The sequence below is a fragment of the Petromyzon marinus genome, chromosome 52 (genome assembly GCF_048934315.1).
Source record: "Petromyzon marinus isolate PM22_M1 ecotype Great Lakes invasive population chromosome 52, UKy_Petmar_22M1.pri1.0, whole genome shotgun sequence".
NCBI lineage: Eukaryota > Metazoa > Chordata > Hyperoartia > Petromyzontiformes > Petromyzontidae > Petromyzon > Petromyzon marinus.
The window spans coordinates 12,175,913-12,202,872 of record NC_133718.1 but is presented as its reverse complement, the minus strand read 5'-3'; the positions used below and the strand labels follow the sequence as shown (position 1 = coordinate 12,202,872).

The 26,960-nt window shown below is 57.9% G+C and overlaps 1 protein-coding gene across 1 annotated transcript in view; it reads right to left on the bottom strand.

Moving 5' to 3' along the window:
* Positions 1–2,040: 2,040 nt before the first annotated feature.
* Positions 2,041–26,960, bottom strand: part of LOC116953664 (microtubule-associated protein 1B-like) — a 40,643-nt gene continuing 15,723 nt past the window's right edge. The window contains exons 2-10 of the mRNA XM_076051867.1: positions 23,672–23,773; positions 20,885–20,967; positions 16,429–16,572; positions 14,758–14,874; positions 12,206–12,352; positions 11,385–11,507; positions 5,437–10,696; positions 4,199–4,419; positions 2,041–2,226 (exon numbers count right to left, since the gene is read on the bottom strand). Coding sequence (XP_075907982.1) covers positions 2,071–2,226; positions 4,199–4,419; positions 5,437–10,696; positions 11,385–11,507; positions 12,206–12,352; positions 14,758–14,874; positions 16,429–16,572; positions 20,885–20,967; positions 23,672–23,773 — 6,353 coding nt within the window. The 3' untranslated portion in view covers positions 2,041–2,070. The remainder of the gene's footprint in view (positions 2,227–4,198; positions 4,420–5,436; positions 10,697–11,384; positions 11,508–12,205; positions 12,353–14,757; positions 14,875–16,428; positions 16,573–20,884; positions 20,968–23,671; positions 23,774–26,960) is intronic.

The following is a 26,960-nucleotide window of genomic DNA, read 5'->3' as shown; positions in this document are numbered from 1 at the left end:
GGTGTTGGCCGTGAGCGGGAATCGAACCCGGGTCGCCAGGTTCATAGCGCAGCGCGCTAACCGCTACACACACACACACCCACACACCCACCCACACACACACACCCACACACCCACACCCACTCACCCACGCACACACTCACTCACTCACACACACACTCACTCACACACCCACACCCACTCACCCACACACTCACACACACCCACCCACACACCCACACACACACGAGTGAGTCAGCTCAAACAATGACAATCCTCGCTTTGTTAAACTATTGTAACACCGCCTGACAAATCAATGTATTTGGCTGCGTCGGGTGGTGGAGGGTCTTGACGACACAACACATCTATTATGCAGCGGTGGAGCAACACTGGCCACCCAGAGTGGGGGCCCATGGGTTCGACTCCGCCTGCCGCCACGCGCTGTGAATGAACGAAGCAAGCTCCGAAGCGACATTGAATCCATCCCCCCGTGTCCGTGTCAATGGGTGGCAAGTCACGTGTCGTGGTGGTGGTGGTGGGGTGTGGATACTCCCACCTCTCCCCCCACGTCATGGCCAACGTGGTAGGCCAAGTACCAGGAGTAGGCCACATACCCTCCAGATGCTCCCTCTAAGTGGTGGTCCCACCCGCGAGCAATGGCGTGTGCAAGGGTGTTGCAGGGCTGCCCCTTTGCCTACTACCTTCCAATGGACACACAGCCACGGACGGAGCCAGGGGCACGGGGGATGGTGGCCCCCACTCACTCGTTTAGCAGTGATGCCTGTACTCTGCCCCCCCCCCTCCTTCCACCCCCCCCCCCTGCACAACTCATTAACGACCCCCACACATGGCACGCGAGTCGAGAGCGGCGTTCGTGAACGAGCACCTGGAGATTTTCCTCCCCTCGTCCTCCACACAACACACGCGGTCCCTCTCCTCCTCCTCCTCTCTACACTCTACACTCCTAGTAGATCTGTGGTGTGCCCCCCCCCCCCCAGCCTCTTGGATGTAGGGGTTAGGTTACGGGGTCAGGGATAGCATTGGGGTTGAGGGTCTGGGTAAGGGTCAGGGCTGGACATCGTCGTGACCATTCCTGAATCACTTCACCCATAATAAACTTCACCATAACCTGCACAGCCACGATCGGGTGAGCACCGCGCTCCATCACCGCACGGCTGGTGGAACCATGTGGGCTGCACCAGACCGATGACTCTCAACAACGGCGACACCGGCGCACAGCCTGTGGGGACGAGCCCCCTAAACCGCACCGAGACCCCGGGGCCCGACGATTGTGCCCTTGTCCTCTTGAGCAGCCATCATGGTAACTTAATCACTCCGCTCGGACAGCACGTGGCATTGTGATTTGCTTGGCCGTGCCAGGTGGTGGAGGGCCTTGACGACACAAATAGATTTAGCGGCCGCGTTTCAAATTCGTGACCGCTGCGAGCGTAAAATGTTCACCCTGCTCAGCTGCACAGACCAGTGAAGGGGAGCGGGGGGGGTCAGGGATCCCTGTTTCGTGAGCCCCAAGTCTCCCTCTCCTGCGGGGGTGGGGGGGATGTTCGTGGATATTACATCGCAGGATCGCGAGAGATGGCGATGCCCGTGTAAGATCGATGGTGTGGCCGCCCTGCGGTAAGGGTGGGGGGGCGGTGTGTTGTGGCCGCTGGTGGCCCCTGTGGTCTGGGACCTCTCTGACGCCGTATGGATGACATTTGGGGTTGGGTGAACCCTACGACTCAGGTCCTGACCTTGCACGCTGGGGTTCTATCTCCCTCTCTCTCTCTATAAATGGACGGTGTGGCCGCCCCATTTAAGGAGGGGAGTGTTGTGGCGGGGCTCCCTGCTGGACTAGGAACCTCGACCTTGCACGCTGTATCTCTCTACATGTCTAGATGGTGTGGCCGAGCTGTTCACCTTGTGGGGGGAGTGTTGTATAAATACATATTGTGAAATTCTGATCGTGGCCGCTCGTGAGGCGTTGTTGTATGACGATGGAGGCACCCACCCCCTCTCAACCCGGCCCCCCACCCAGCCCCCCCCCCCCACGCCCCCCCCCCCCCCCCCCCCACCACGCTCCTGGCGGAACTCTCAGAACTCGACCTTGCAGGCGGGGAACGCCTCCCCCTGCATGAGCACGGTGCTGTTGGCGGCGAGCACGGCCACGTGGAGGCGGCGCTGCTCCTCACGCGTCTCGTGGAACCACTGGCGCAGGACCTCCGTGTCGTGCGTGGGCACCACCGTCACCTGGACACCACCACCAGTCACGGTGACACAGGTGTGTGCCGTACAAGTGACATAGGTGTGTGCTGTACAGGTGACACAGGTGTGTGCTGTACAGGTGAGACAGGTGTGCACTGTACAGGTGACACAGGTGTGTGCTGTACAGGTGACACAGGTGTGCACTGTACAGGTGACACAGGTGCGTGCTGTACAGGTGACACAGGTGCGTGCTGTACAGGTGACACAGGTGTGCACTGTACAGGTGACACAGGTGCGTGCTGTACTGGTGACACAGGTGTGTGGTGTGTGCTGTACAGGTGACACAGGTGCGTGCTATACAGGTGACACAGGTGCGTGCCGTACAGGTGACACAGGTGTGTACTGTACAAGTGACACAGGTGCGTGCCGTACAGGTGACACAGGTGTGTGGTGTGTGCTGTACAGGTGACACAGGTGTGCACTGTACAGGTGACACAGGTGTGTGCTGTACAAGTGACACAGGTGTGTGCCGTACAGGTGACACAGGTGTGTACTGTACAAGTGACACAGGTGCGTGCCATACAGGTGACACAAGTGTGTGCCGTACAGGTGACACAGGTGTGTGCTGTACAAGTGACACAGGTGTGTGCTGTACAGGTGACACAGGTGCGTGCTGTACAGGTGACACAGGTGTGTACTGTACAAGTGACACAGGTGTGCACTGTACAGGTGACACAGGTGCGTGCTGTACAGGTGACACAGGTGCGTGCTGTACAGGTGACACAGGTGTGCACTGTACAGGTGACACAGGTGCGTGCTGTACTGGTGACACAGGTGTGTGGTGTGTGCTGTACAGGTGACACAGGTGCGTGCTATACAGGTGACACAGGTGCGTGCCGTACAGGTGACACAGGTGTGTACTGTACAAGTGACACAGGTGCGTGCCGTACAGGTGACACAGGTGTGTGGTGTGTGCTGTACAGGTGACACAGGTGTGCACTGTACAGGTGACACAGGTGTGTGCTGTACAAGTGACACAGGTGTGTGCCGTACAGGTGACACAGGTGTGTACTGTACAAGTGACACAGGTGCGTGCTGTACAGGTGACACAAGTGTGTGCCGTACAGGTGACACAGGTGTGTGCTGTACAAGTGACACAGGTGTGTGCTGTACAGGTGACACAGGTGCGTGCTGTACAGGTGACACAGGTGTGTACTGTACAAGTGACACAGGTGTGTGCCGTACAAGTGACATAGGTGTGTGCTGTACAGGTGACACAGGTGTGCACTGTACAGGTGACACAGGTGCGTGCTGTACAGGTGACACAGGTGTGCACTGTACAGGTGACACAGGTGCGTGCTGTACTGGTGACACAGGTGTGTGGTGTGTACTGTACAGGTGACACAGGTGCGTGCTATACAGGTGACACAGGTGTGCACTGTACAGGTGACACAGGTGCGTGCTGTACAGGTGACACAGGTGCGTGCCGTACAGGTGACACAGGTGTGTACTGTACAAGTGACACAGGTGCGTGCCGTACAGGTGACACAGGTGTGTGGTGTGTGCTGTACAGGTGACACAGGTGTGCACTGTACAGGTGACACAGGTGTGTGCCGTACAGGTGACACAGGTGTGTGCCGTACAGGTGACACAGGTGTGTGCTGTACAAGTGACACAGGTGTGTGCTGTACAGGTGACACAGGTGCGTGCTGTACAGGTGACACAGGTGTGTACTGTACAAGTGACACAGGTGCGTGCTGTACAGGTGACACAGGTGTGTGCTGTACAGGTGACACAGGTGTGTACTGTACAGGTGACACAGGTGTGTACTGTACAGGTGACACAGGTGCGTGCTGTACAGGTGACACAGGTGCGTACTGTACAGGTGACATAGGTGCATACTGTACAGGTGACACAGGTGCATACTGTACAAGTGACACAGGTGTGTGCTGTACAGGTGACACAGGTGTGTGCTGTACAGGTGACACAGGTGTATACTGTACAGGTGCATGCTCACCTGTGCGTCGCCCCCCCAGGTGGCCTTCCCCCGGAGCAGCGCGTCGAGCACGGCGCGGCAGGGCTGGTTGGCTCCCGGGTGAGCGCCGCTCACCACGTAGTGCGACGCTCGCACACGACGGAAGAATTCGGCGTCGCAGGCCCCCGGCGCCGCGTGCCCCGGCACGAACGCCAGGTCCACGTGGACGGGGGCGGCCCCCCGCGTGGAGGAGCGCCCCGCGCCTGCAGCGGCACAACACAGAGTGGGGGGGGGGGCACCGCACGTGAACACGCAAAGACGAAGACCCCCCCCCATGTGTGGACCATGACAGACCGCCGGGGCGAGTGGCTCTTTGCGAGCAGTACCTGCGGCGGTCGGGACGGTGCACCAGGGGGTGGTGTGGTCATCCACCACGCCCGGCCGTGGTGGATGACCACTGGTGTTGGCCATGGGCGGGAATTGAAGTCGGGTCGACGGGTTCGTAGTAGAGCACGTTTACCACTACACTACCGCTACCCACAAAGACAAAGATTTCCCGTATAGACTTAACAGACTGTAGGGGCAAGTGCTGTTAGCGAGCATCTATAAAGGCCGGCACGGCATATGAGGGGGTGGTTGGCCAACACCACGCCCGGCCGCCTTTGTCTCCCACGCACCCACACGGACACACACACACATGGGCACAGGAGTACAGGTACACAGGTGACTGGATATAAAGGTGTACGGATATAATGGTCTATAGAAATAGAGGTGTCAAGAAATAGAGGTGTCCAGATATACAGGTGACCACATACACAGGTGACCACATACACAGGTGACCGCATACACAGGTGACCAGGTAAACAGGTGACCAGGTAAACAGGGTGTACAGATACGCGGGTACACGGAGGGGAGACGATGTCCAACAAGGGGAGCTTGCAAGGGGATCACGAGCCGAGCTCGCCACGATCACAGAGCCGTGCTCTTGGGCGTCAGCCGAGCGCGCTCTGCTGGCGGCAACAACAACAACAACGAGCCATGACCCTGCTGGTGACCATGACGATGCAGACAATGCTGCTGCTACTGATGCTGCTGCTGATGCTGCTGCTGATGGTGGTGGTGCTGCTGCTGATGCTGCTGATGCTGCTGCTGATGGTGGTGGTGCTGCTGCTGATGCTGCTGCTGATAGTGATGCTGATAGTGCTGCTGCTGATGATAGTGCTGCTGCTGATAGTGCTGCTGCTGCTGATAGTGCTGCTGCTGCTGAAGGGCAGCCTCACCCGTGCCGGCCGCCCTCCCGTCAACCCGTGCCCGCGTCTTCCCATTGGGGCTCTTCGCCGCATCCTTCTCCACATCCTCCTCGTCCCTCTTCTTCTTCTTCACCTTCTTCCTCTCCTCCTCCTCCTTCCCCGCGCCCGTCGCCACCCCGGCTGCCCTGGCCTTGGCGTGCGACCTCCGACCCGGCGAGGAGGGCGCGGCCGTCGCCTTGCGGCCCTTGGCGGCCTTCTCCCCGGGCTCCCGCTCGAGCGGCCCGTCCGGCGGCGGCGCCGCCTCGGGGTCGACCATGGCCACGCCGGGGTCCCGCGCCGGCGGGCAGGGATCCGGCGGCACCGCCGCCGCCGCCGCCGCCGGATGCCGGGAGCCGCACGAAGGCGCCGGGGGAGGCGGCGGGGTCGGCGCCGGCTTGTCGGCGGGCAGGCACTCCGAGTCGTCGTCCGAGTCCAGCATGGCGTCGGCCGTGATGGACGGGCACTCCTCCGTCTCGGGGGGCACGTCCGAGTCCGTCTGCGTGGGCAGCGACTCGCTGACGGACGAGGGCGGCGTGTCGTCGTCGTCGTGGTGGTGGCGGTGGTGGGTGTGGTGGTGGTGACGGGACGCGGCCGGCGGCGGCGGCGGCGGCCCGACGGGCCCGCACAAGGGCCCAGCCTCGCTCGCCAAGATGCCTTCTTCTTCTTCTTCTTCCCGTTTCTCTCCTCGGCTCCAGGGTCGGTCGCCACGTCGGTTGTCCCCATCGGACATCGGAGACAGCGACGCCCTCGCGTGCTTGAACTCGCAGGGAGACACCAGGCACAGGTCGACGGAGGCAGTGGCCGCAAGAGGTGCAGCCTCGCTGATAAGAAACCCACTGCCACCACCGTCGTCGTCGTTGCTGCGAGCTCTGCGGCCAGTCGAGTCGCTCCCCTGGTGGCACGGCGCGCCGTCACCGCGCGCCGGGATGGCCGGCGCGTTGTCGCGGTGCGCTCGGGGCGCCGGCACCTCCACCACGGACGGCCCCTCGAGGGTGCGTGAGGACCTGAATGAGGAGTTCCTCGACAATTCCGGAGAGGCCACCTCCTCGACGATGGGCGAGGTGAGTGGGGAGCTGGCAAGCGGGTCCGAGGGCGACGTCACGGACTCGATCAAGGGCCAGCGGCCCGACTCCGGCTCCTCCTCGGGGGCCGCGTCGGGCGTTTGGGCGAGCTCCACGACGGGGTACCCAGCGGGGGACCCCTCGGGCGAGGGGCCGCTCCCCCCGCGGGGAGACCCACGACCGCCGCTCTCCATGGGGTCGCCCTCCGGCGCGGATGACTCGGGGGAGTTGTCGGATTTGCGCAAACTCAGGTTGAGGACGGGCTCGGGTCGCGCGACGGGGCCCGGCGGGGCGTTGTCCCACCCCGGCTTCGCGTCGGAGAGAAGGCAAGGCCCTGGGCCCTCCGCCGATGGGGAGAAGTCCACCTCTGTGGGGCCGTTGGCCACGGCTCGAGGGGGAGCTTCACCTTCTCCATGCCCCATCGCTGCCGTCTCCCGCTCGGGGCGATGGCGGCAGTCGTCGACCGTGAAGTAGCGCCACTCTTTCTCCGTCGGGGCCCGCGTCTCAACGACGTCTCCCGGGATGAGCACCACGTTGGCCTTGCTCGGGCGACGGGGGCCCTGGGACTCGGGCGACGGGGCCTCAAACTGGATGTAGCCCGGCCCCACGATGTTCTCCTCCACGGGCGACAGCGACCTCTCTGAGGAGGACCGCGGCTGCTGTAACAGAGACCCCTCATGCTTCCGGCCGGACGCCCTCTGCTCCCGGTCGCCCTCTCCGACGGTGGCCGGGCCCGAGCCGAGCGGCGGCCGTGCCTCCTCGAAGGGGCTGAGCGAGGGGAAGTCGGCGGCGACCCCCAGCGACGGGGGGATCTTGTCGAAGCTCAGCGACCTCGTGCTCTTCGGCGTGCCGCCCTCGCCGGTCAGCGACTCAAACTCCTTCAGGTCCAGCTTGGGGGGGCCGGCGGCCTCGGAGGCCCCGGGAGTGGTCGACGAGCCCCGATCCCTCCCGCCCGGGGACTCCTCCTCAGACGCGGACGACTGGCAGGACGGCGGCCGGTAGCATGAGCCCAGGGGCGGGGGGCTGCGCATGGGGGACAGCACTTTCTCATCGGAGTGGACAAAGTCCGGCACGGGCTCGTCCATGGGGCTCACGTTCTGCTCCCCGTCGGGGCTCGTGGCGCTGGGCGGCGCCGCGCCCGGCGCGGTCGCATCCACGACCTCCGCCTGCACCACGCTGAACTTTTCCTCGACGGGAGACTGGTAGAACGGCGTGTGGCCGGCACTGGCCGGCGGGGAGACCGCATGGGAGTCCGGGCGGAAGGCCGTGGTCTCGGCGATGATGTGATCATTCAGCGAATTGTTGAACTTCTGCTCAAAGTTAAGGATGTTCCGGTCTAGCGTCGTCCTGATCTCGGTGGGTGTCAGGTCGAAGTTTACGCTCCGCTCGCTGCCGGGGGTCTTGAGGAGCGGCGACGGAGGAACCGGGCTCTTTTGGGGACTTCCATTGCTCGCCGAACCTCGCCGGAACAGCTGCCCTCCCTCCCCTTCCTCCTCGCCATTCTTGGCCACGTTGGCAAGGCAGAATTTCGCAGGCTGCAGTTGAAAGGACCTGTCTTCTTCGATGGAAGAGGTGGGAGATATCGTGTGTGCCGAGACGATGCAGTCCTTGCCCTGCGTCTCCTCCGTGCGGGTCACCGTGGAGGACGATTCGCTGTCGAGGCGCTCCCTCTCCAACCACGCTGGGTTTGCAAGGTCCACGTGGAGCTTCGTCGCGTGGCCATTACCAGCGGCTCCGTTCCCAAGTGTCTGGTTCCCTACGAAGGCCAAAGACTCCATCTCTAGGTAGGTGGACAGATTATCTGCGGCAGGGTGAGGCAATGGTGCAGACGGCACTTTGCCACCACTCGTGGGAAAGTTTTCCGTCAGATTTGACGACACTTTTTCACATCCGCGTTCGAAAGCAGCAGCTTCAACTTGTTCGTCATCGTCATCGCCGCTGCCATCCTCGCGTCGTTCAGGCTCTTCATCGGAGCTCTCCGCGTCGGCCTGATTAGCAGCTCCATCCGAATCGGTCCGGCTATCAGAATCCCGTGGCGCTTCGGGGCGAGCGGAGCTGGTGGCATCTCCCTCGACGGCACCGCCGGCCTCGTCGCCACCGCGGTCTCCAGGACCCTCGGAGGCTTCGCCGCCGCCCAGGCCCTGCTTTTGCTCCGCGTCGTTGTTCGCATCGCTCCGCACGCTGTCCCTCTCTTTGAACTCCTGCTCGTCATTGTCTTCGGTCTCGGCCTTCTCCTCGTAGTCCCCCGTGTCGGAAGATTCCCCGAAAGCGTCGTCCTCCTCCTGCTCCGCTTCCACCACCGCCGCCACATCGTGTTCCTCCACTTCCTCTCGGCCCATGCCTCCTTTCCCCACCTTGATCTCGCCGCCAGACTCTTCGGGAGGCGAAGACTCGAGCTCGGCTTCGCCGTCCGTGGCTGCGATCCCTTCGTCGGGGGATTCCGTGGAGAGTGCGGTGCGGAAGCAGGGCTCTTCGCCGATGCTCGGGACGATGTCCTCCTTGGACAGCGGCGTCTCAGGACTCCGGTCCTCCAGGACCTCATCTTCTACGGGGACGTCTCCCTTCTCGATGATCTCCAAGCCAGATTCCTCCCCCACCTCCCCTTCCACCTGCTTGAGCTCTTCAAAGTCACGGGTCAGATCTTCGGGTGTGGACATGCGGGACCTTTCCAGCTGCTGCTCCATTTTTGTGTGAAGCGTGGCCAGGGCGGGTGAAGGCGTCACCTTTGGAGTGGTCACCGCAGCACTCCTGGCTGGACTGTCGGCCTTCTTCTTGTCCCCCTTCGCTTTGGCTTTGTCTGCGGTCTTTGCGGCGATAGGCGCCGTCTCCTTCAGGGAAGATTCCCTCTTGAGCGGCTTCTCCGGGGTCTTCTTGGTTGCCTTGCGAACGTCCTTCTTCACCTCCTTGGCCTCTCGTTTCACCTTCCCCTCCGAGGCCCTGGCCGTCTTCTTCGGCTCTTCCTCCTTTTTGGACGAGAGTGACGACTCTCTCCTCACCTCCCTCCTCACCTCCCTCTTCACCTCTTCCTTTTTCAGCTCCTTCTTCTCGACTTTGACCTTCCGCTCCACTTTCTTCACGTCGTCGCGCTTCACCTCCTTCGTTACATCCTTCTCCCGCTTCACCTCCTTCTTCAGCTGCTTCACCTCTTTCTCCTTCTGGCTGACGCTTTCTGCCCTCTTCAGCCTCTCCTGGGGATCCTTCACCGTCTTCTTCAGGACCTTCTGCGTCTTCTTGCTCTCCGCCGGCACGCCCTCCCGCTTCTCCTGCTGGTTCTCGGGAACCGCGGCCTCGCTCGGGGCCACAAACGCCGATCCCGCCGCCGCCTCCCCCTCGGCTGGCTCGGTCCGCCAACTCTTCACCTCCTCGCTTCCGTCAGCGTTCACGTGACCCAGGCCCCGGTCCCCCCCCGCGCCCCCCCGCGGGCCTCCCGGCGGAGGCGGCGGCGCCCTGTCGCCGGCCGGCTGAGACCCCGACGCCGCCCCCGCCGCCGCGTCCTCCTTCTCGCGGCCCGCCGCGAGGTCCTTCTCCGTGACCACGGGCCTACGCAGGAAGTCCAGGTGCCGCAGCCTGTCGAGGCCCTCGAGGATCTTGCCCTGCGGTGCCGAGCCGGCGAACAGGACGCGCACGGTCTTCTCGCACGGCGCCACGGGGTGCCACACCACGAGCGCCGAGATGGACGTCGCGCGGTTCAAGAGCGGCGCGGTGCCAGGGCCGCCGGGGTCGCGGGCCCAGCCCCGCACGAAGCGCCGCAGCTCCTCGCTGTCGCCCACCGGGTTGAGCACGTACATGTCCAGGCGGCCCACGCCCATCTTGTGGAAGAGCGTCACCGGCTTCAGGACGTCGGAGGCCGGGGGTCGGAAGAGCGGCTCGGGTTTGATGCAGAGCTTCTGCAGGAGCTGCACCGTGAGCCGCGCCTCCTGCGCCGCCGTGCGGGCCGACGGGGCGCCGGCCGCCGCCGCCGATGACGAGGAGGAAGGAGAGTGAGGAGGAAGGTCGGGCGCGTTGAAGAAGACGACGCCGATCTCGGGGGAGACGAGGTTCTTCATCCACTCGCTGGGCGAGGTGGAGCCCTGCGAGGCTTCCTCGTCGCCCTCCGCCACCTTGCGCTGCAGGAGGCTGTTCACGCTCGGGAGGTTGTCGGCACCGGCGTGCGTGATCAACATCGAGTCCACCCGGTCCAGGTGGCGAACCTGGGGGGGGGGGGGGGTTACGAGGAGGAGGAGGAGCAGAGGGAGGGAGGAATAAGAAAGCCTCGTTCACTCAAGCATTGCTTTCCTTCTGGCGACAATGAGGTCGTTCTTCCACGACGCAGAGCGAAGACCGCCAGCAGTGGCACACAAGGGGAGTAAGTGTGGCGTTGTAAACTAAAAGATAAAGACGCAGCCCTGGAAGTGCTCTCTCGGGCCACTGCTATACGGAGCCCTAGAGAGCCCTTCTAGAGAGAGGGTATTTGGCCTACTCTTCCACACTAACTAAGCATCTTGGAAGATGTGGTCCACCAGTTAGTCTTTGAACGGCAGGTAACGTATGGTGGAGTTTGGACACTTCGCTACCGTGGGGAACGGTGGCGCAGTGGTTAGTGCGCTCTGCTCCTGGGCTTCACCTAGGTCGACTCAGCCTTAAACTGAGTATCTAGTGCGATGTGTAAACATCGCCACTGGGGATACAAAGGCGACCAGGCGTGTTGCTGGCCACCCCACCCTCTTGGTGCGTCGTACCGGCCTTAATAGGCGCTCACTAACAGCACTTGCCCCAGCAGTCCGTTAAAGGCTATACGGGGGATCTTTGCCATTGTACTCCTCCTCTTCCAACACGTCTGGTCAATGTGGAAGAGTCGCCCCCCCACCATCCCCCCCACTGCCCCCCCCCCCTCCTCACCAACTTCCAGAGTCCCGAGCTGGGGTGGGACCCCCCGTCCAGGAGGATGTTGAAGCCGTTCACGGCGAAGAGTGCTGAGTCACCTCTTCCTCCGGGGAAGATGTAGCAGCAGGGGCGAGTCAGCTGCTCCACCATGCGGGGGGGAGGAGTGGACATACACGTTCACCTTCGTTATTCCAGACGAGATGTTTGGTGGATGCGTGGTCAGTTAACAAACACCCCCACCACCCACGGCTCACATTGTTGTGCTGTACTTCTATGCACCCGGGTCTACGTCCCTACGCCTTCGCCAACCCAACCCGCACCCGTGACCGGTGTGGTGAAGTATGGTCAAATACCCCCTCCCGCCGCAACGTCGCGTTGGGGGGAGGCCCTCATGCAGCAGTTGATTCGAGACGGTGATGCGGGCGCCGCCGTAGCGCGTTCGCCGCCTGTCGCAGAAGGTTCCAATCCGGTGGCCGCCCTGGTCAATTTACAACTTGGCATCGGCGCGTGTATTCGGGTGGCAGCAGGAAACTGTTGCCATGTTGATCTCGGTGGTGATTACAGAACGGTTTATCGACCCGAGGAGGTGTAATGGGCTGAGAGAAGGCCTAGGCCACGGGTCGGCAACGAAAATAACAAGGAGGCATTTTTGTCGAATTCGGTGAAATAAATAAACCTCAATATTTAATAAGCAGCGTCGTGAAGCGGTCACTTCAAGAGCCACCGCACGCGGCTCCGGAGCCGCCGGTTGCCGACCCCTGACCTAGGCCGACTGTGGGCAAGGCGGCGACCCCCCCCACCCCTCCCCCCCCCCCCCCCGGGGCTCTCCGCTGCACCTTGAGGAATCCCCCGGACGTGGGGGGCTCCAGGAGGTCGAAGGGGCCCTGCACCTCCAGGGACTCGGAGAGGTACTCCGTGAACTCGAGCAGCCCCTCCGTGGGGGACAGCAGCGGCTCGGGGTTCACACAAACCTCCAGCAGCTCCTGCAGCGCAGAGAGGGGGGGTCGCGGGGGCGGGGGGGTCACAGGAGATTCAGGGTCATCACGGAGGACATGGGGTATCATAGGGGACACCTGTACACTCACTCACCTACACACACACTCACCTGTACACCCACTCACCTACACACACACTCACCTGTACACTCACTCACCTACACACACACTCACCTGTACACTCACTCACCTACACACACACTCACCTGTACACCCACTCACTTACACACACACTCACCTTACACTCACTCACCTACACACTCACTCACCTGTACACTCACTCACCTTACACTCACTCACCTGTACACTCACTCACCTTACACTCACTCAGCTACACACTTACTCACCTGTACACTCACTCACCTATACACACACTCACCTGTACACTCGCTCACCTACACGCTCACTCACCTGTACACTCACTCACCTGTACACTCACTCATCTGTACACTCACTCACATGTACACTCACTCACCTACACACTCATTCACCTACACAATCACTCACCTGTACACTCGCTCACCTACACACTCACTCACTGGTACACATACTCACCTGTACACTCACTCACCTGTACACTCACTCACCTACACACTCACTCACCTGTACACATACTTACCTGTACACACACCTGTACACATACTCACCTGTACACTCACTCACCTGTACACTCACTCACTCACCTGTACACTCACTCACCTACACACACACTCACCTGTAGACTCATTCACCTGTACACTCACTCACCTACACACACACTCACCTGTACACTCACTCACCTACACACTCACTCACATGCACACTCACTCACCTGTACACTCACTCACATGTACACTCACTCACCTACACACTCACTCACATGTACACTCACTCACCTCCACACTCACCTGTAAACATACTTACCTGTACACTCACTCACCTGTACACATAGTTACCTGTACACTCACTCACCTGTACACTCACTCACCTAAACACACACTCACCTGTACACTCATTCACCTGTACACTCACCAGTACACTCACTCACCTACACACACACACTCACCTGTACACTCACTCACCTGTACACACACTCACCTGTACACTCACTCACCTGTACACTCACTCACCTGTACACATACTCACCTGTACACATACTCACCTGTACACTCGCTCACCTGTACACTCATACCAGTACATACACTCATACCAGTACACTCAGTCATACCACACACTCATTCCAGTACACACACTCACCTACAAACACTCTCACACTCATACCAGTACACACACACATACCAGTAAACACACTCATACCAGTACACACACTCATACCAGTACACACACTCATACCACACACTCATACCAGTACACACACTCATACAAGTACACACACTCATACAAGTACACACACTCATACAAGTACACACACTCACCTAGACAAATCTGTAAAGACAAATTATCCCCCTTACAGCCTTAACATACTTTTGGGGCAAGTGCTGTTAGCGAGCACCTGAGATGGCTGGCACAGCACATGAGTGGCCAGAACCACACCTGGACGCTTTTGTCTCCCCAGTGGCGATGTTTACACACCGCACCAGGTACTCATTTGAGGCTGAGTCGACCAAGGGGAGGAGGCCCAGGACCGTTTCAGATAATCGTCCATGTTGTTAGCCGTGAGCGGGAATCGAACTCAGGTCGCCGGCTTCGTAGCGCAGTGCGTTAACCGCTGCTCCACCGCTCCCCGTACACACCTGCACACACCTGCACACACCACTACACACCTGTACACACCACTACACACCACTACACACCTGTACACACCACTACACACCTGTACACACCACTACACACCACTACACACCTGTACACACCACTACACACCACTACACACCACTACACACCTGTACACACCACTACACATCTGTACACACCACTACGCACCACTACACACCTGTACACATCTGTACACACCTGTACACACCACTACACACCTGTACACACCACTACACACCTGTACACACCACTACACACCTGTACACACCACTACACACCTGTACACACCACTACACACCTGTACACACCACTACACACCACTACACACCTGTACACACCACTAAATACCTGTACACACCACTACACACCACTACACATCTGTACACATCTGTACACACCACTACACACGACTAGACACCTGCACACACCTGTACACACCACTACACACCTGTACACACCACTACACACCTGTACACACCTGTACACACCACTACACACCTGTACACACCACTACACACCACTACACACCTGTACACACCACTGCACACCACTAAACACCTGTACACACCTGTACACACCACTACACACCTGTACACACCACTACACACCACTACACACCTGTACACTCGCTCGCTCACCTGCTGCAGGTGCTCGAGTGCCGGCGAGGAGAGCACGTGCCACCCCCCGCGGCGCGGACAGTGCAGGGTGAGGCGAGGGCGGTGAGCGGGGAGGGGGGCGTTCGGGGGCTCAGTCACCTGGGGGGCGGGGAGGGGGGCGGGGAGGGGGGCAAGACCACGGGGTCGGGAGTGTGCAGGGTTAGGGCTGTGGTAGCGCTTGGGTTGACACTGCACCGGGGTTAACACTGCACTAGGGTTGACACTGCACCGGGGTTGACACTGCACTAGGGTTGACACTGCACTAGGGTTGATACTGCACTAGGGTTGACACTGCACTAGGGTTAACACTGCACTAGGGTTAACACTGCACTAGGGTTGACACTGCACTAGGGTTGACACTGCACCGAGGTTGACACTGCACTAGGGTTAACACTGCACTAGGGTTAACACTGCACTAGGGTTGACACTGCACCGGGGTTAACACTGCACTAGGGTTGACACTGCACTAGGGTTGATACTGCACCGGGGTTGACACTGCACCAGGGTTGACACTGCACTAGGGTTGCCACTGCACCAGGGTTAACACTGCACTAGGGTTGACACTGCACCGGGGTTGACACTGCACCAGGGTTGACACTGCACTAGGGTTGATACTGCACCAGGGTTAACACTGCACCAGGGTTGACACTGCACTAGGGTTGATACTGCACCAGGGTTAACACTGCACCAGGGTTGACACTGCACCAAGGTTGACACTGCACCAGGGTTGACACTGCACTAGGGTTGATACTGCACCAGGGTTAACACTGCACCAGGGTTGACACTGCACTAGGGTTGATACTGCACCAGGGTTAACACTGCACCAGGGTTGACACTGCACTAGGGTTAACACTGCACTAGGGTTGACACTGCACTAGGGTTGATACTGCACCGGGGTTGACACTGCACTAGGGTTGACACTGCACCGGGGTTGACACTGCACTAGGGTTGACACTGCACCAGGGTTGACACTGCACCGGGGTTGACACTGCACCGGGGTTGACACTGCACCGGGGTTGACACTGCACTAGGGTTAACACTGCACCGGGGTTGACACTGCACCGGGGTCGACACTGCACTAGGGTTGACACTGCACCAGGGTTGACACTGCACCGAGGTTGACACTGCACCGGGGTTAACGGTTAATGGATACGCTTGTGGGGGCCCAGGGGTAGGGATTAGGGACAGAGTTGGGGTTAGGATTGTACTTGGGGTGCCACGGTGGCTAGGAGATGTTAACTACCACGACTGGTATGTTGGAGGTCGTGGGTTCGATCCCGACCCTGACGCCTGCTGCTGTATATTTGGAGGTTGCCTGTCTTTCTCTCCCCATAGTCACGTGGATTTTTCTCCAGGTGCTCTGGTTTTTCTCTCCACATTTCAAATCAGCGTGCGTTCAGAGTATTTGTCTGCTATAAATATCCACGTGACAAGCCACTTCGTTGACCTATCATCTGTGGCCGCTGTCAATGTCCACGTGACGAGCCACTTCGTTGAGCTCTCATCTGTGGCCGGCTCACTTCAGAAAAAGAGCTACAGAGCTCAGTGGAGCCTTCGCTGCTGAAATAAAAACGAGTTTAGTTTTACTCGACTGCGCAGGGTCACGGATAGGGTTGGGGCTGGGCCCGTGATCGTGCGGGGGGGGGGGTGGACCTCGGGATCCGAGAAGATGATGTCGGCGAGTGAGTCGGGGGTGAAAAAGCCGTCGCGGAGACACAGGTCCCCAGAGTCCTCGTAGCAGCAGCCGGCCAGGACGAGCAACTTGTGGCGGCACGCACCCGCCACCAGGGCTCGGACCTAAGTGGGGGGCACGCGGGGGGGGGCACACGTGGGGGGGGGGCACACGCGTGAAGAGTGGTGGGGGTCATGACCCCTGCATGCACGCTGGTCACACAATGCACACGCGCGTGACGCTTGCCACGACCATAAGGGTACCCCTACAGCTAAACATGACCCCTTACACAATCCCTACATCTACCCCAACACCACCCCCGATACTACCACGAACACGATGTTACCCTACCACTACAAATACCACGAATTATAGCCCTAGCATCACTCCTGAGGCTGTCCCTACCTCTATGTAAGTATGATGTTGAACTTCTTTCGCACCGTACGTAGCCAACCACACTAATCAGAGGTGGAGGGGGGGGGGGACACAACAAACTAAACACTAGAACAGCTCTAAAGAAATGAGTTTTCAATTTGTATTTAGGAGTGGAAAGCTCCAGCGGCCTCGTGATCACCACTCACACTGCCCCCACCTCCAAATCGATCCCTAACCTCACCCCTCTTGAATGACACCACTAACCCAACCTCTCCGTCCTTAACACCTAAACCCAATGACCAGCTATAGTCCTCACCCTAAAACGTTACTTATAACCCGAACTTCTAGATTTGAAGCTCTCGTGACTGCAAGGATCCATACTCTTTGGTTCTATTCGGTAAAGTCACGTAGGTAAAAAATAAAACAACAAAAAAACACGCAAAAATCACGCCGTTTCGGCCACAACACAAGTGGCCTTCATCAGGTGAACACCTATACCCCTATTCTCCGAACGACTCCGAGAACGCCTCCTCTTCTCTGCCGCTACCCATGGCTCGGTGACGAGGGAAGAAGCAGCGTGGGCTGAGCCACGAGGGATCCAACGGCGTGAGCGCAAACAGGCGCAAGGAAGGGAAATGATGACGAACAAAAAGAGTGACAACAATTGAAGGAATCACTGATCCCACGGCGGCGAGCATGGGGCTCGGGGTGACGCGGGCGCCGGCTCCCCGGGACTCACGCGGAACGCTGCCTTCACGCACGCGCCTGGAGGGCCAACCTCGGGCACAGGAGGACACAAAGCAAAACTCAAAGGCAACAGAAGCAGAACAAGCCGCCACGCAAAGCCAAGGGAGAAGGATCCCGCCTCCCCGTAACGAGCGCCCATTGCGAGGCCGACTCGGATCACGAAGGTGAACGGTGGTCGGTGCCGGCACGCCTGCCCGGCCGCCTTTGTCTCCCCCCACCCCCGAATGCTGATGGCGATTATACACTGCGCCAGGTACTCAGTTGAAGGCTGAGTGGACCTAGGGGAGGTCCATTGATCGGTTTGGATATTCGTCACCGCTGTTGGCCGTGAGCGGGAATCGAACTGGGGTCTGCAGGGTTCGTAGGGCAGTGCTCTTTCCACTACGCTACCGCTGCACGCGCCAACACACACTCACACACACCAACACACACTCACACACACTCACCAACACACACCAACACACACTCACACACACCAACACACACTCACACACACTCACCAACACACACCAACACACACTCACACACACCAACACACACACACCAACACACACTCACCAACACACACTCACACACACCAACACACACACCAACACACACTCACCAACACACACCAACACACACTCACCAACACACACTCACACACACCAACACACACTCACACACACCAACACACACACCAACACACACTCACCAACACACACCAACACACACTCACCAACACACACTCACACACACCAACACACACTCACACACACCAACACACACACCAACACACACTCACCAACACACACTCACACACACTCACCAACACACACTCACACACACCAACACACACTCACCAACACACACTCACCAACACACACTCACACACACCAACACACACCCCAACACACACTCACCAACACACACTCACACACACCAACACACACACCAACACACACACCAACACACACCAACACACACACACCAACACACACTGAGAAAGACAAAGACAAAGATCCCCCGTATAGCCTTAACAGACTGTAGGGGCAAGTGCTGTTAGCGAGCACCTTCACACTGACACACACCAACACACACCAACACACACTCACACACACCAACACACACACCAACACACACTCACCAACACACACCAACACACACCAACACACACTCACCAACACACACACCAACACACACTCACCAACACACACTCACACACACCAACACACACACCAACAGACACTCACCAACACACACCAACACACACTCACCAACACACACTCACACACACCAACACACACTCACACACACCAACACACACACCAACACACACTCACCAACACACACCAACACACACCAACACACACTCACCAACACACACACCAACACACACTCACCAACACACACTCACACACACCAACACACACACCAACAGACACTCACCAACACACACCAACACACACTCACCAACACACACTCACACACACCAACACACACTCACACACACCAACACACTCACCAACACACACTCACACACACCAACACACACACCAACAGACACTCACCAACACACACCAACACACACTCACACACACCAACACACACACCAACACACACTCACACACACCAACACACACACCAACACACACTCACCAACACACACCAACACACACTCACCAACACACACTCACACACACCAACACACACACCAACAGACACTCACCAACACACACCAACACACACTCACCAACACACACTCACACACACCAACACACACTCACACACACCAACACACTCACCAACACACACTCACACACACCAACACACACACCAACAGACACTCACCAACACACACCAACACACACTCACACACACCAACACACACACCAACACACACTCACACACACCAACACACACACCAACACACACTCACCAACACACACCAACACACACTCACCAACACACACTCACACACACCAACACACACACCAACAGACACTCACCAACACACACCAACACACACTCACCAACACACACTCACACACACCAACACACACTCACACACACCAACACACACACCAACACACACTCACACACACCAACACACACCCCAACACACACACCAACACACACCAACACACACACACCAACACACACTGAGAAAGACAAAGACAAAGATCCCCCGTATAGCCTTAACAGACTGTAGGGGCAAGTGCTGTTAGCGAGCACCTTCACACTGACACACACCAACACACACCAACACACACACTCACACACACCAACACACACACACCAACACACACTCACACACACCAACACACACACCAACACACACTCACACACACCAACACACACCCCAACACACACACCAACACACACCAACACACACACACACCAACACACACTGAGAAAGACAAAGACAAAGATCCCCCGTATAGCCTTAACAGACTGTAGGGGCAAGTGCTGTTAGCGAGCACCTTCACACTGACACACACCAACACACACCAACACACACACTCACACACACCAACACACACACACCAACACACACTCACACACACCAACACACACTCACACACACCAACACACACTCACCCCAATATGCAGAAACGCTCACATACACGAACACACACCAACACACACCAACACACACTCACCCTGATATGCTGAGACACTCACACACACACCAACACACACTCACCCCGATATGCTGAGACACTCACACACACACACACCAACACACACTCACACACACTAACACTCACCCCGATATGCTGAGACACACACACACCAACACACACTCACACACACCAACACACACTCACCCCGATATGTTGAGACACTCACACACACACCAACACACACTCACTCACACACACCAACACACACTCACCCCGATATGCAGAGACGCTCACACTCACCAACACACAAACACACACTCACCCCGATATGCTGAGACACTCACATACACCAACACACACTCAGCCCAATATGCTGAGAAACTCACACACAGCGAGATTAGGGAGTGATGCAGGGGTATGGAGGGGGGCGGGGGTAGGGGTGGAGGGTAGGGAGTGATGCAGGGGTATGGGGGGGGTGGAGGGGAGGGAGTGATGCAGGGGTATGGGGGGGGGTGGAGGGTAGGGAGTGATGCAGGGTATGGGGGGGGGGGTGCAGGGTAGGGAGTGATGCAGGGGTATGGGGGGGGGGGTGGAGGGGAGGGAGTGATGCAGGGGTATGGGGGGGGGGTACGGGTGGAGGGGAGGGAGTGATGCAGGGGTATGGAGGGGGGGGGGGTACGGGTGAAGGGGGTATGGGAGGGGACCCCACCTCTGTGCACACCGTCTCCTCGGCGGGGTTGATCAGCACCACACTCTCCAGGTCGTCGCTCTTGTGGTGCAGCACTTTTTGTCCTTCAAGAAGGAGAAGAGGAGCGGACGGAGCAGCCAGCAAAGAGGGCGTGGGGGTGGTAATGGGGAACGCGACCACCGACATTCATGTTGACAAGCGCTGTCCTACCAGACAGTCTCGTCCCTTCACCTGATGAAGGCCGCTTGTGTTGTAGCCGAAACGTCGTGAGAATATTATTGTGTTATTTTATTTTATCAATTTATTATTTTATTCTAATTCTACGTGACTTTACCGAAAGAACCAAAGAAGAAGCAGAGCTCAGTATCGTCCCTCGCAGTTCATCAAACGATCACTCGGCAGGCACCTGCGCACGTGCAGTCGCCATTGGTCAATCCACTGTTGGATTGAGGAGCTCTCTGCCTTCTCGTCCACCTTCAAACGTAATTTGCCCGTGCCAACTTTCATCACAGGAAATGCATTTTCTTCAATATCGACCGGATGTCCGTGCGGTATTATCGATTTCTTCGGTAATGCGGTCGTCTCGGCCATGATGTTTCTATTCCCTTGGTCGCTGTAACTTTATTTTTTTTTCGTCATTTCGATGATCCATGCCACTCGTGCAAATGGGACTGCGTTGTGGTCTCTTGAGTTCCCAGCCTGGTTAAGCCAAATAAACAGGGAACTCGATGAACTCACTCATTCACTCACCCACTCACTTGCTCAATTATTCACCCACTCACCCACCCACCCATTCACCTATCCACCCACCCATTCACTCACCCACTCAGCCACTCCCTCACCCACCCACCCACCGACTAATTCGCTCACTCATTCACTCACTCGCTCACCCAGTTGAGTGATTGGGTAGGTAGATGAATGAGTAAATGGTGAATGATTGAGAGGGTGAGCGAATGAGCGAGTTGGTGAATGATTGAGAGGGTGAGCGAGTGAGCGAGTTGGTGAATGATTGAGAGGGTGAGCGAGTGAGCTAGTGGGTGAGTGAGCGAGTGAGCGAGCGAATGAGCGAGTTAATGAATGATTGAGCGGGTAGGTGAGTGAGTGAGCTCAAGTTCCACGTTGACTTTGTGCAACGAGGTGAGAGCTCAAGAGGAGACCAGGAGAGATTCTCATGTGCAAGAGAAGACCCTGGGGTCACCCAAGACCACAAAGACAAAGCAGACACAATCATGTTGGAGCAATGAGGCGAATAGAACTCGGGACAAGAACGAGAAGACCCCGCGTGGCCTGGAGCGTCGAGTGAGTGGGGGGGGCAACACCGCACGCCCGGCCGCCTTTGTCTCCCCGGTGCTGGCGATCCGGCAGCGCGAGGGTTAAGCCCGGCGAGACACCGCGGATGCCTCCGCCGACGCCGCCGCTGAGATTTGTGGGGTGGTTTTTTTCCTGCTTCCTCCCTCCCCAGGAATCCGGAGAGAGTCGACCTCGCGCCACGAATCGCGGATGAGGCGCGGCGAGCGAGCTCGGAACTGGCGCGCCGGGCAGCCGGGCAGCCGGGCAGCCACACCGCGCCAGCCACACCGCGCCAGACGCACCACCCCGGCAGCACCACCTCGGCAGCACCACCCCACGGACTCGTACCGAGACTCCGAGACTCACCTCCCCAGAGCCGTAGACTCTGCGGGGCTGCTTTCGCCCGACGAGACATCATCGGTGCGAGGGCCACCACAACGCTTTTACAACCACTGGGGATTTGACAGCACGTTGATGAATGGGGGGGGGGGGGGTGTCGTCACGTGCTGTGTATTGTAGGGGGCCGCACGTCAGGGGCCGCACTAAAGGCCGCCAGGAGCCGCTAATGGCCCACGGAGCATCGCAACGAAGCACGCCGCCCCGTACATTGAGAGCCATCCTCGAGCACGGAGAGACCCATGGACTCACGTGGAGATACACAGGCAGCGGAGACTCCCACAGACACCAGCACACACAGTGGGGCAGCGTGAGTGGCAGGGGCCTTGAGTGTAACCCCTCTGTCCAATTCCCCCCCCCGCCACCGGCCCCTGGCTGGGTGGGCCCCGGTGCAGTTGCACCGCCTGCACACCGTGACAGCTGCGTCACTACGCAGAAGGGACCATGAGGATCGTGATGATGATGATGATTAGAATGCTGCTGATGATGGTGATAATCGTAGTGGTAATGATTCATTGTTGTGACGGTGGTGGGGATGCTGCGGATACTGCTACTAACACTGTGACTGCAGCTGCTGCTGCTGATGATGATGATGATTATGATGATGATTATTACAATGGCAGTGATTAATAGTTGTGATGTTGGTCGTGGTGTGGAGATGCTACTGGACACTACGGCGAGCACTGCTGCTGATGATGACGGTGGTGCCGATGATGATGACGGTGGTGCTGATGACGATGCAGATGATGATGACGATGGTGCTGATGATGACGCTGATGATGATAACGGTGGTGGTGATGATGACGGTGGTGCTGATGATGATGACGGTGGTGCTGATGATGCTGATGATGACGGTGGTGGTGATGATGGCGGTGGTGCTGATGATGACGACGGTGGTGGTGCTGATGATGCTGCTGATGATGACGGTGGTGCTGATGATGATGACGGTAGTGCTGATGATGACGACGGTGGTGCTGATGATGCTGCTGATGATGCTGCTGATGATGACGGTGGTGATGATGATGATGCTGACGTTGGTGCTGATGACGATGGTGCTCATGAAGATGACGACGATGACGTCTCCAGAGCTCGCCCTTGTGCGAGCCGGGGTTTGTCTCGGACCTTGGATCTCGGCTGAGAATCGCGCCGAGTGTCGGGACACGAACATCTTGAGCTGCTGGTCCAGCGAGCGCGACCGGGCGTTCACCTCCCAGCCACGCACGCCTGCAAAGACAGAGACAAAGGTCCCCCATGTAGCCTCCCAGAGACCGTTGGGACGAGTGCTGCGAGCGCCTACGAAGGCCGGCACGGAGCACGAGGAGGCTGTGGGGGGCCATCAGCACCGTCGCTGATGTTTCATGCCCACCGCGCCAGGTACTCAGCGAGAGGCCGAGCCGAACTCGTGGAGCCCCAAGGGATTCCCCACCGATGTTGTTGCTCGTAAGAGGGAGTCGAACCGGGATGGCAGGGTTTGTGGCGCAGTGTAATGCGGAGACGATCAACCCATAGAGTCACACAGAGATACATGGAGACTCATAGGAGGCACATAGAGACACATACACATATAGAGATACATAGACATACATTGAGACCCATATATAGAGAGACGTAAAGAGGTAGATTCAAGGCAAGCCACAGCAGTGAGACTGTGACCATGCAACCCAAGCTATGGACCACACAGTGAACCCACTGCGACACGAACTCTCTCTGTCTGCTCTCGTGGCGAGCAGCAGCAGCAGCAGCAGGCCTCGTCAGTAGCATCGAGCTCCTGAACCATCTCACTGCTGCTGCTGCTGCCGCCATCATCATGCGACAAGAACGGGGCACCAGCATTCTCCTGGATCTTAGCTCAAGTCGATTCATACAGCGCCTTACTCCAAGGCGCTTCCACAACAATATTACATTTGTACATAAGATGATCGTCGTTGGAATAAAGAGTGGGGGGGTTTATTATTAAGCGTGTTGGTGTAGTCATGGTGACAGGAGGACAGGAGGCGGGAGTGGTTAAGGAGTGATTGTGATAGTAACAGTGGTAGTGATAGGGGTTGGGGTAGTGATAGGGGTTGGGGTTTGGGTAGTGATAGGGGTTGTGGTAGTAACAGGGGTTGGGGTTTGGGTAGTGATAGGGGCTGGGGTAGTGATAGGAGTTGAGGTAGTGATAGTAACAGGGGTTGTGGTAGTGATAGGGGTTGTGGTAGTGATAGGGGTTGGGGTTTGGGTAGTGATAGGGGCTGGGGTAGTGATAGGGGTTGGGGTTTGGGTAGTGATAGGGGCTGGGGTAGTGATAGGGGTTGGGGTAGTGATAGGGGTTGGGGTTTGGGTAGTAACAGGGGTTTGGGTAGTGATAGGGGTTGGGGTAGTGATAGGGGTTGGGGTAGTGATAGGGGCTGGGGTAGTGATAGAGGTTGGGGTTTGGGTAGTAACAGGGGTTTGGGTAGTGATAGGGGCTGGGGTAGTGATAGGGGTTGGGGTAGTGATAGGGGCTGGGGTAGTGATAGGGTTGGGGTAGTGATAGGAGTTGGGGTAGTGATAGGGGTTGGGGTAGTGATAGGGGTTGGGGTAGTGGTTGGGGTTAGAGTAGTGATAGGGGTAGTGATAGGGGTTGGGGTAGTGATAGGGGCTGGGGTAGTGATAGGGTTGGGGTAGTGATAGGGGTTGGGGTAGTGATAGGGGTTGGGGTAGTGATAGGGGTTGTGGTAGTGATAGGGGTTGGGGTAGTGATAGGGGTTGGGGTAGTGATAGGGGTTGGGGTAGTGATAGGGGTTGGAGTAGTGATAGGGGTTGGGGTAGTGATAGGGGTTGGGGTAGTGATAGGGGTTGGGGTAGTGATAGGGGTTGGGGTAGTGATAGGGGTTGAGGTAGTGATAGAGATTGGGGTAGTGATAGGGGTAGTGATAAGGGCTGGGGTAGTGATAGGGGTGGGGTAGTGATAGGGGTGGGGTAGTGATAGGGGTTGGGGTAGTGATAGGGGTTGGGGTAGTGATAGGGGTTGGGGTAGTGATAGGGGTAGTGATAGGGGTTGGGGTAGTGATAGGGGTCGGGGTAGTGATAGGGGTTGGGGTAGTGATAGGGGTTGGGGTAGTAATAGGGGTAGTGATAGGGGCTGGGGTAGTGATAGTGTTGGGGTAGTGATAGGGGTTGGGGTAGTGATAGGGGTTGGGTAGTGATAGGGGTTGGGGTAGTGATAGCGGTGGGGTGGTGATAGGGGTTGGGGTGGTGATAGGGGTTGGGGTGGTGATAGGGGTTGGGGTAGTGATAGGGGTAGTGATAGGGGTTGGGGTAGTGATGGGGGTAGTGATAGGGGTTGGGGTAGTGATAGGGGTTGGGGTAGTGATAGGGGTTGGGGTAGTGATAGGGGTTTGGGTAGTGATAGGGGTTGGGGTTGTGATAGGGGTTGGGTAATGATAGGATAGTGATAGGGGTAGTGATAGGGGTTGGGGTAGTGATAGGGGCTGGAGTAGTGATAGGGGTTGGGGTAGTGGTAGGGGTTGTGATAGTAACAGGGGTTGGGGTAGTGATAGGGGTTGGGGTAGTGATAGGGGTTGGGGTAGTGATAGGGGTTGGGGTTTGGGTAGTGATAGGGGTTGTGGTAGTAACAGGGGTTGGGGTTTGGGTAGTGATAGGGGCTGGGGTAGTGATAGGAGTTGAGGTAGTGATAGTAACAGGGGTTGTGGTAGTGATAGGGGTTGTGGTAGTGATAGGGGTTGGGGTTTGGGTAGTGATAGGGGCTGGGGTAGTGATAGGGGTTGGGGTTTGGGTAGTGATAGGGGCTGGGGTAGTGATAGGGGTTGGGGTAGGGGTTGGGGTTTGGGTAGTAACAGGGGTTTGGGTAGTGATAGGGGTTGGGGTAGTGATAGGGGTTGGGGTAGTGATAGGGGCTGGGGTAGTGATAGAGGTTGGGGTTGGGTAGTAGTAACAGGGGTTTGGGTAGTGATAGGGGCTGGGGTAGTGATAGGGGTTGGGGTAGTGATAGGGGCTGGGGTAGTGATAGGGTTGGGGTAGTGATAGGAGTTGGGGTAGTGATAGGGGTTGGGGTAGTGATAGGGGTTGGGGTAGTGGTTGGGGTTAGAGTAGTGATAGGGGTAGTGATAGGGGTTGGGGTAGTGATAGGGGCTGGGGTAGTGATAGGGTTGGGGTAGTGATAGGGGTTGGGGTAGTGATAGGGGTGGGGTAGTGATAGGGGTTGGGGTAGTGATAGGGGTTGGGGTAGTGATAGGGGTTGGGGTAGTGATAGGGGTTGGGGTAGTGTAGGGGTTGGAGTAGTGATAGGGGTTGGGGTAGTGATAGGGGTTGGGGTAGTGATAGGGGTTGGGGTAGTGATAGGGGTTGGGGTAGTGATAGGGGTTGAGGTAGTGATAGAGATTGGGGTAGTGATAGGGGTAGTGATAAGGGCTGGGGTAGTGATAGGGGT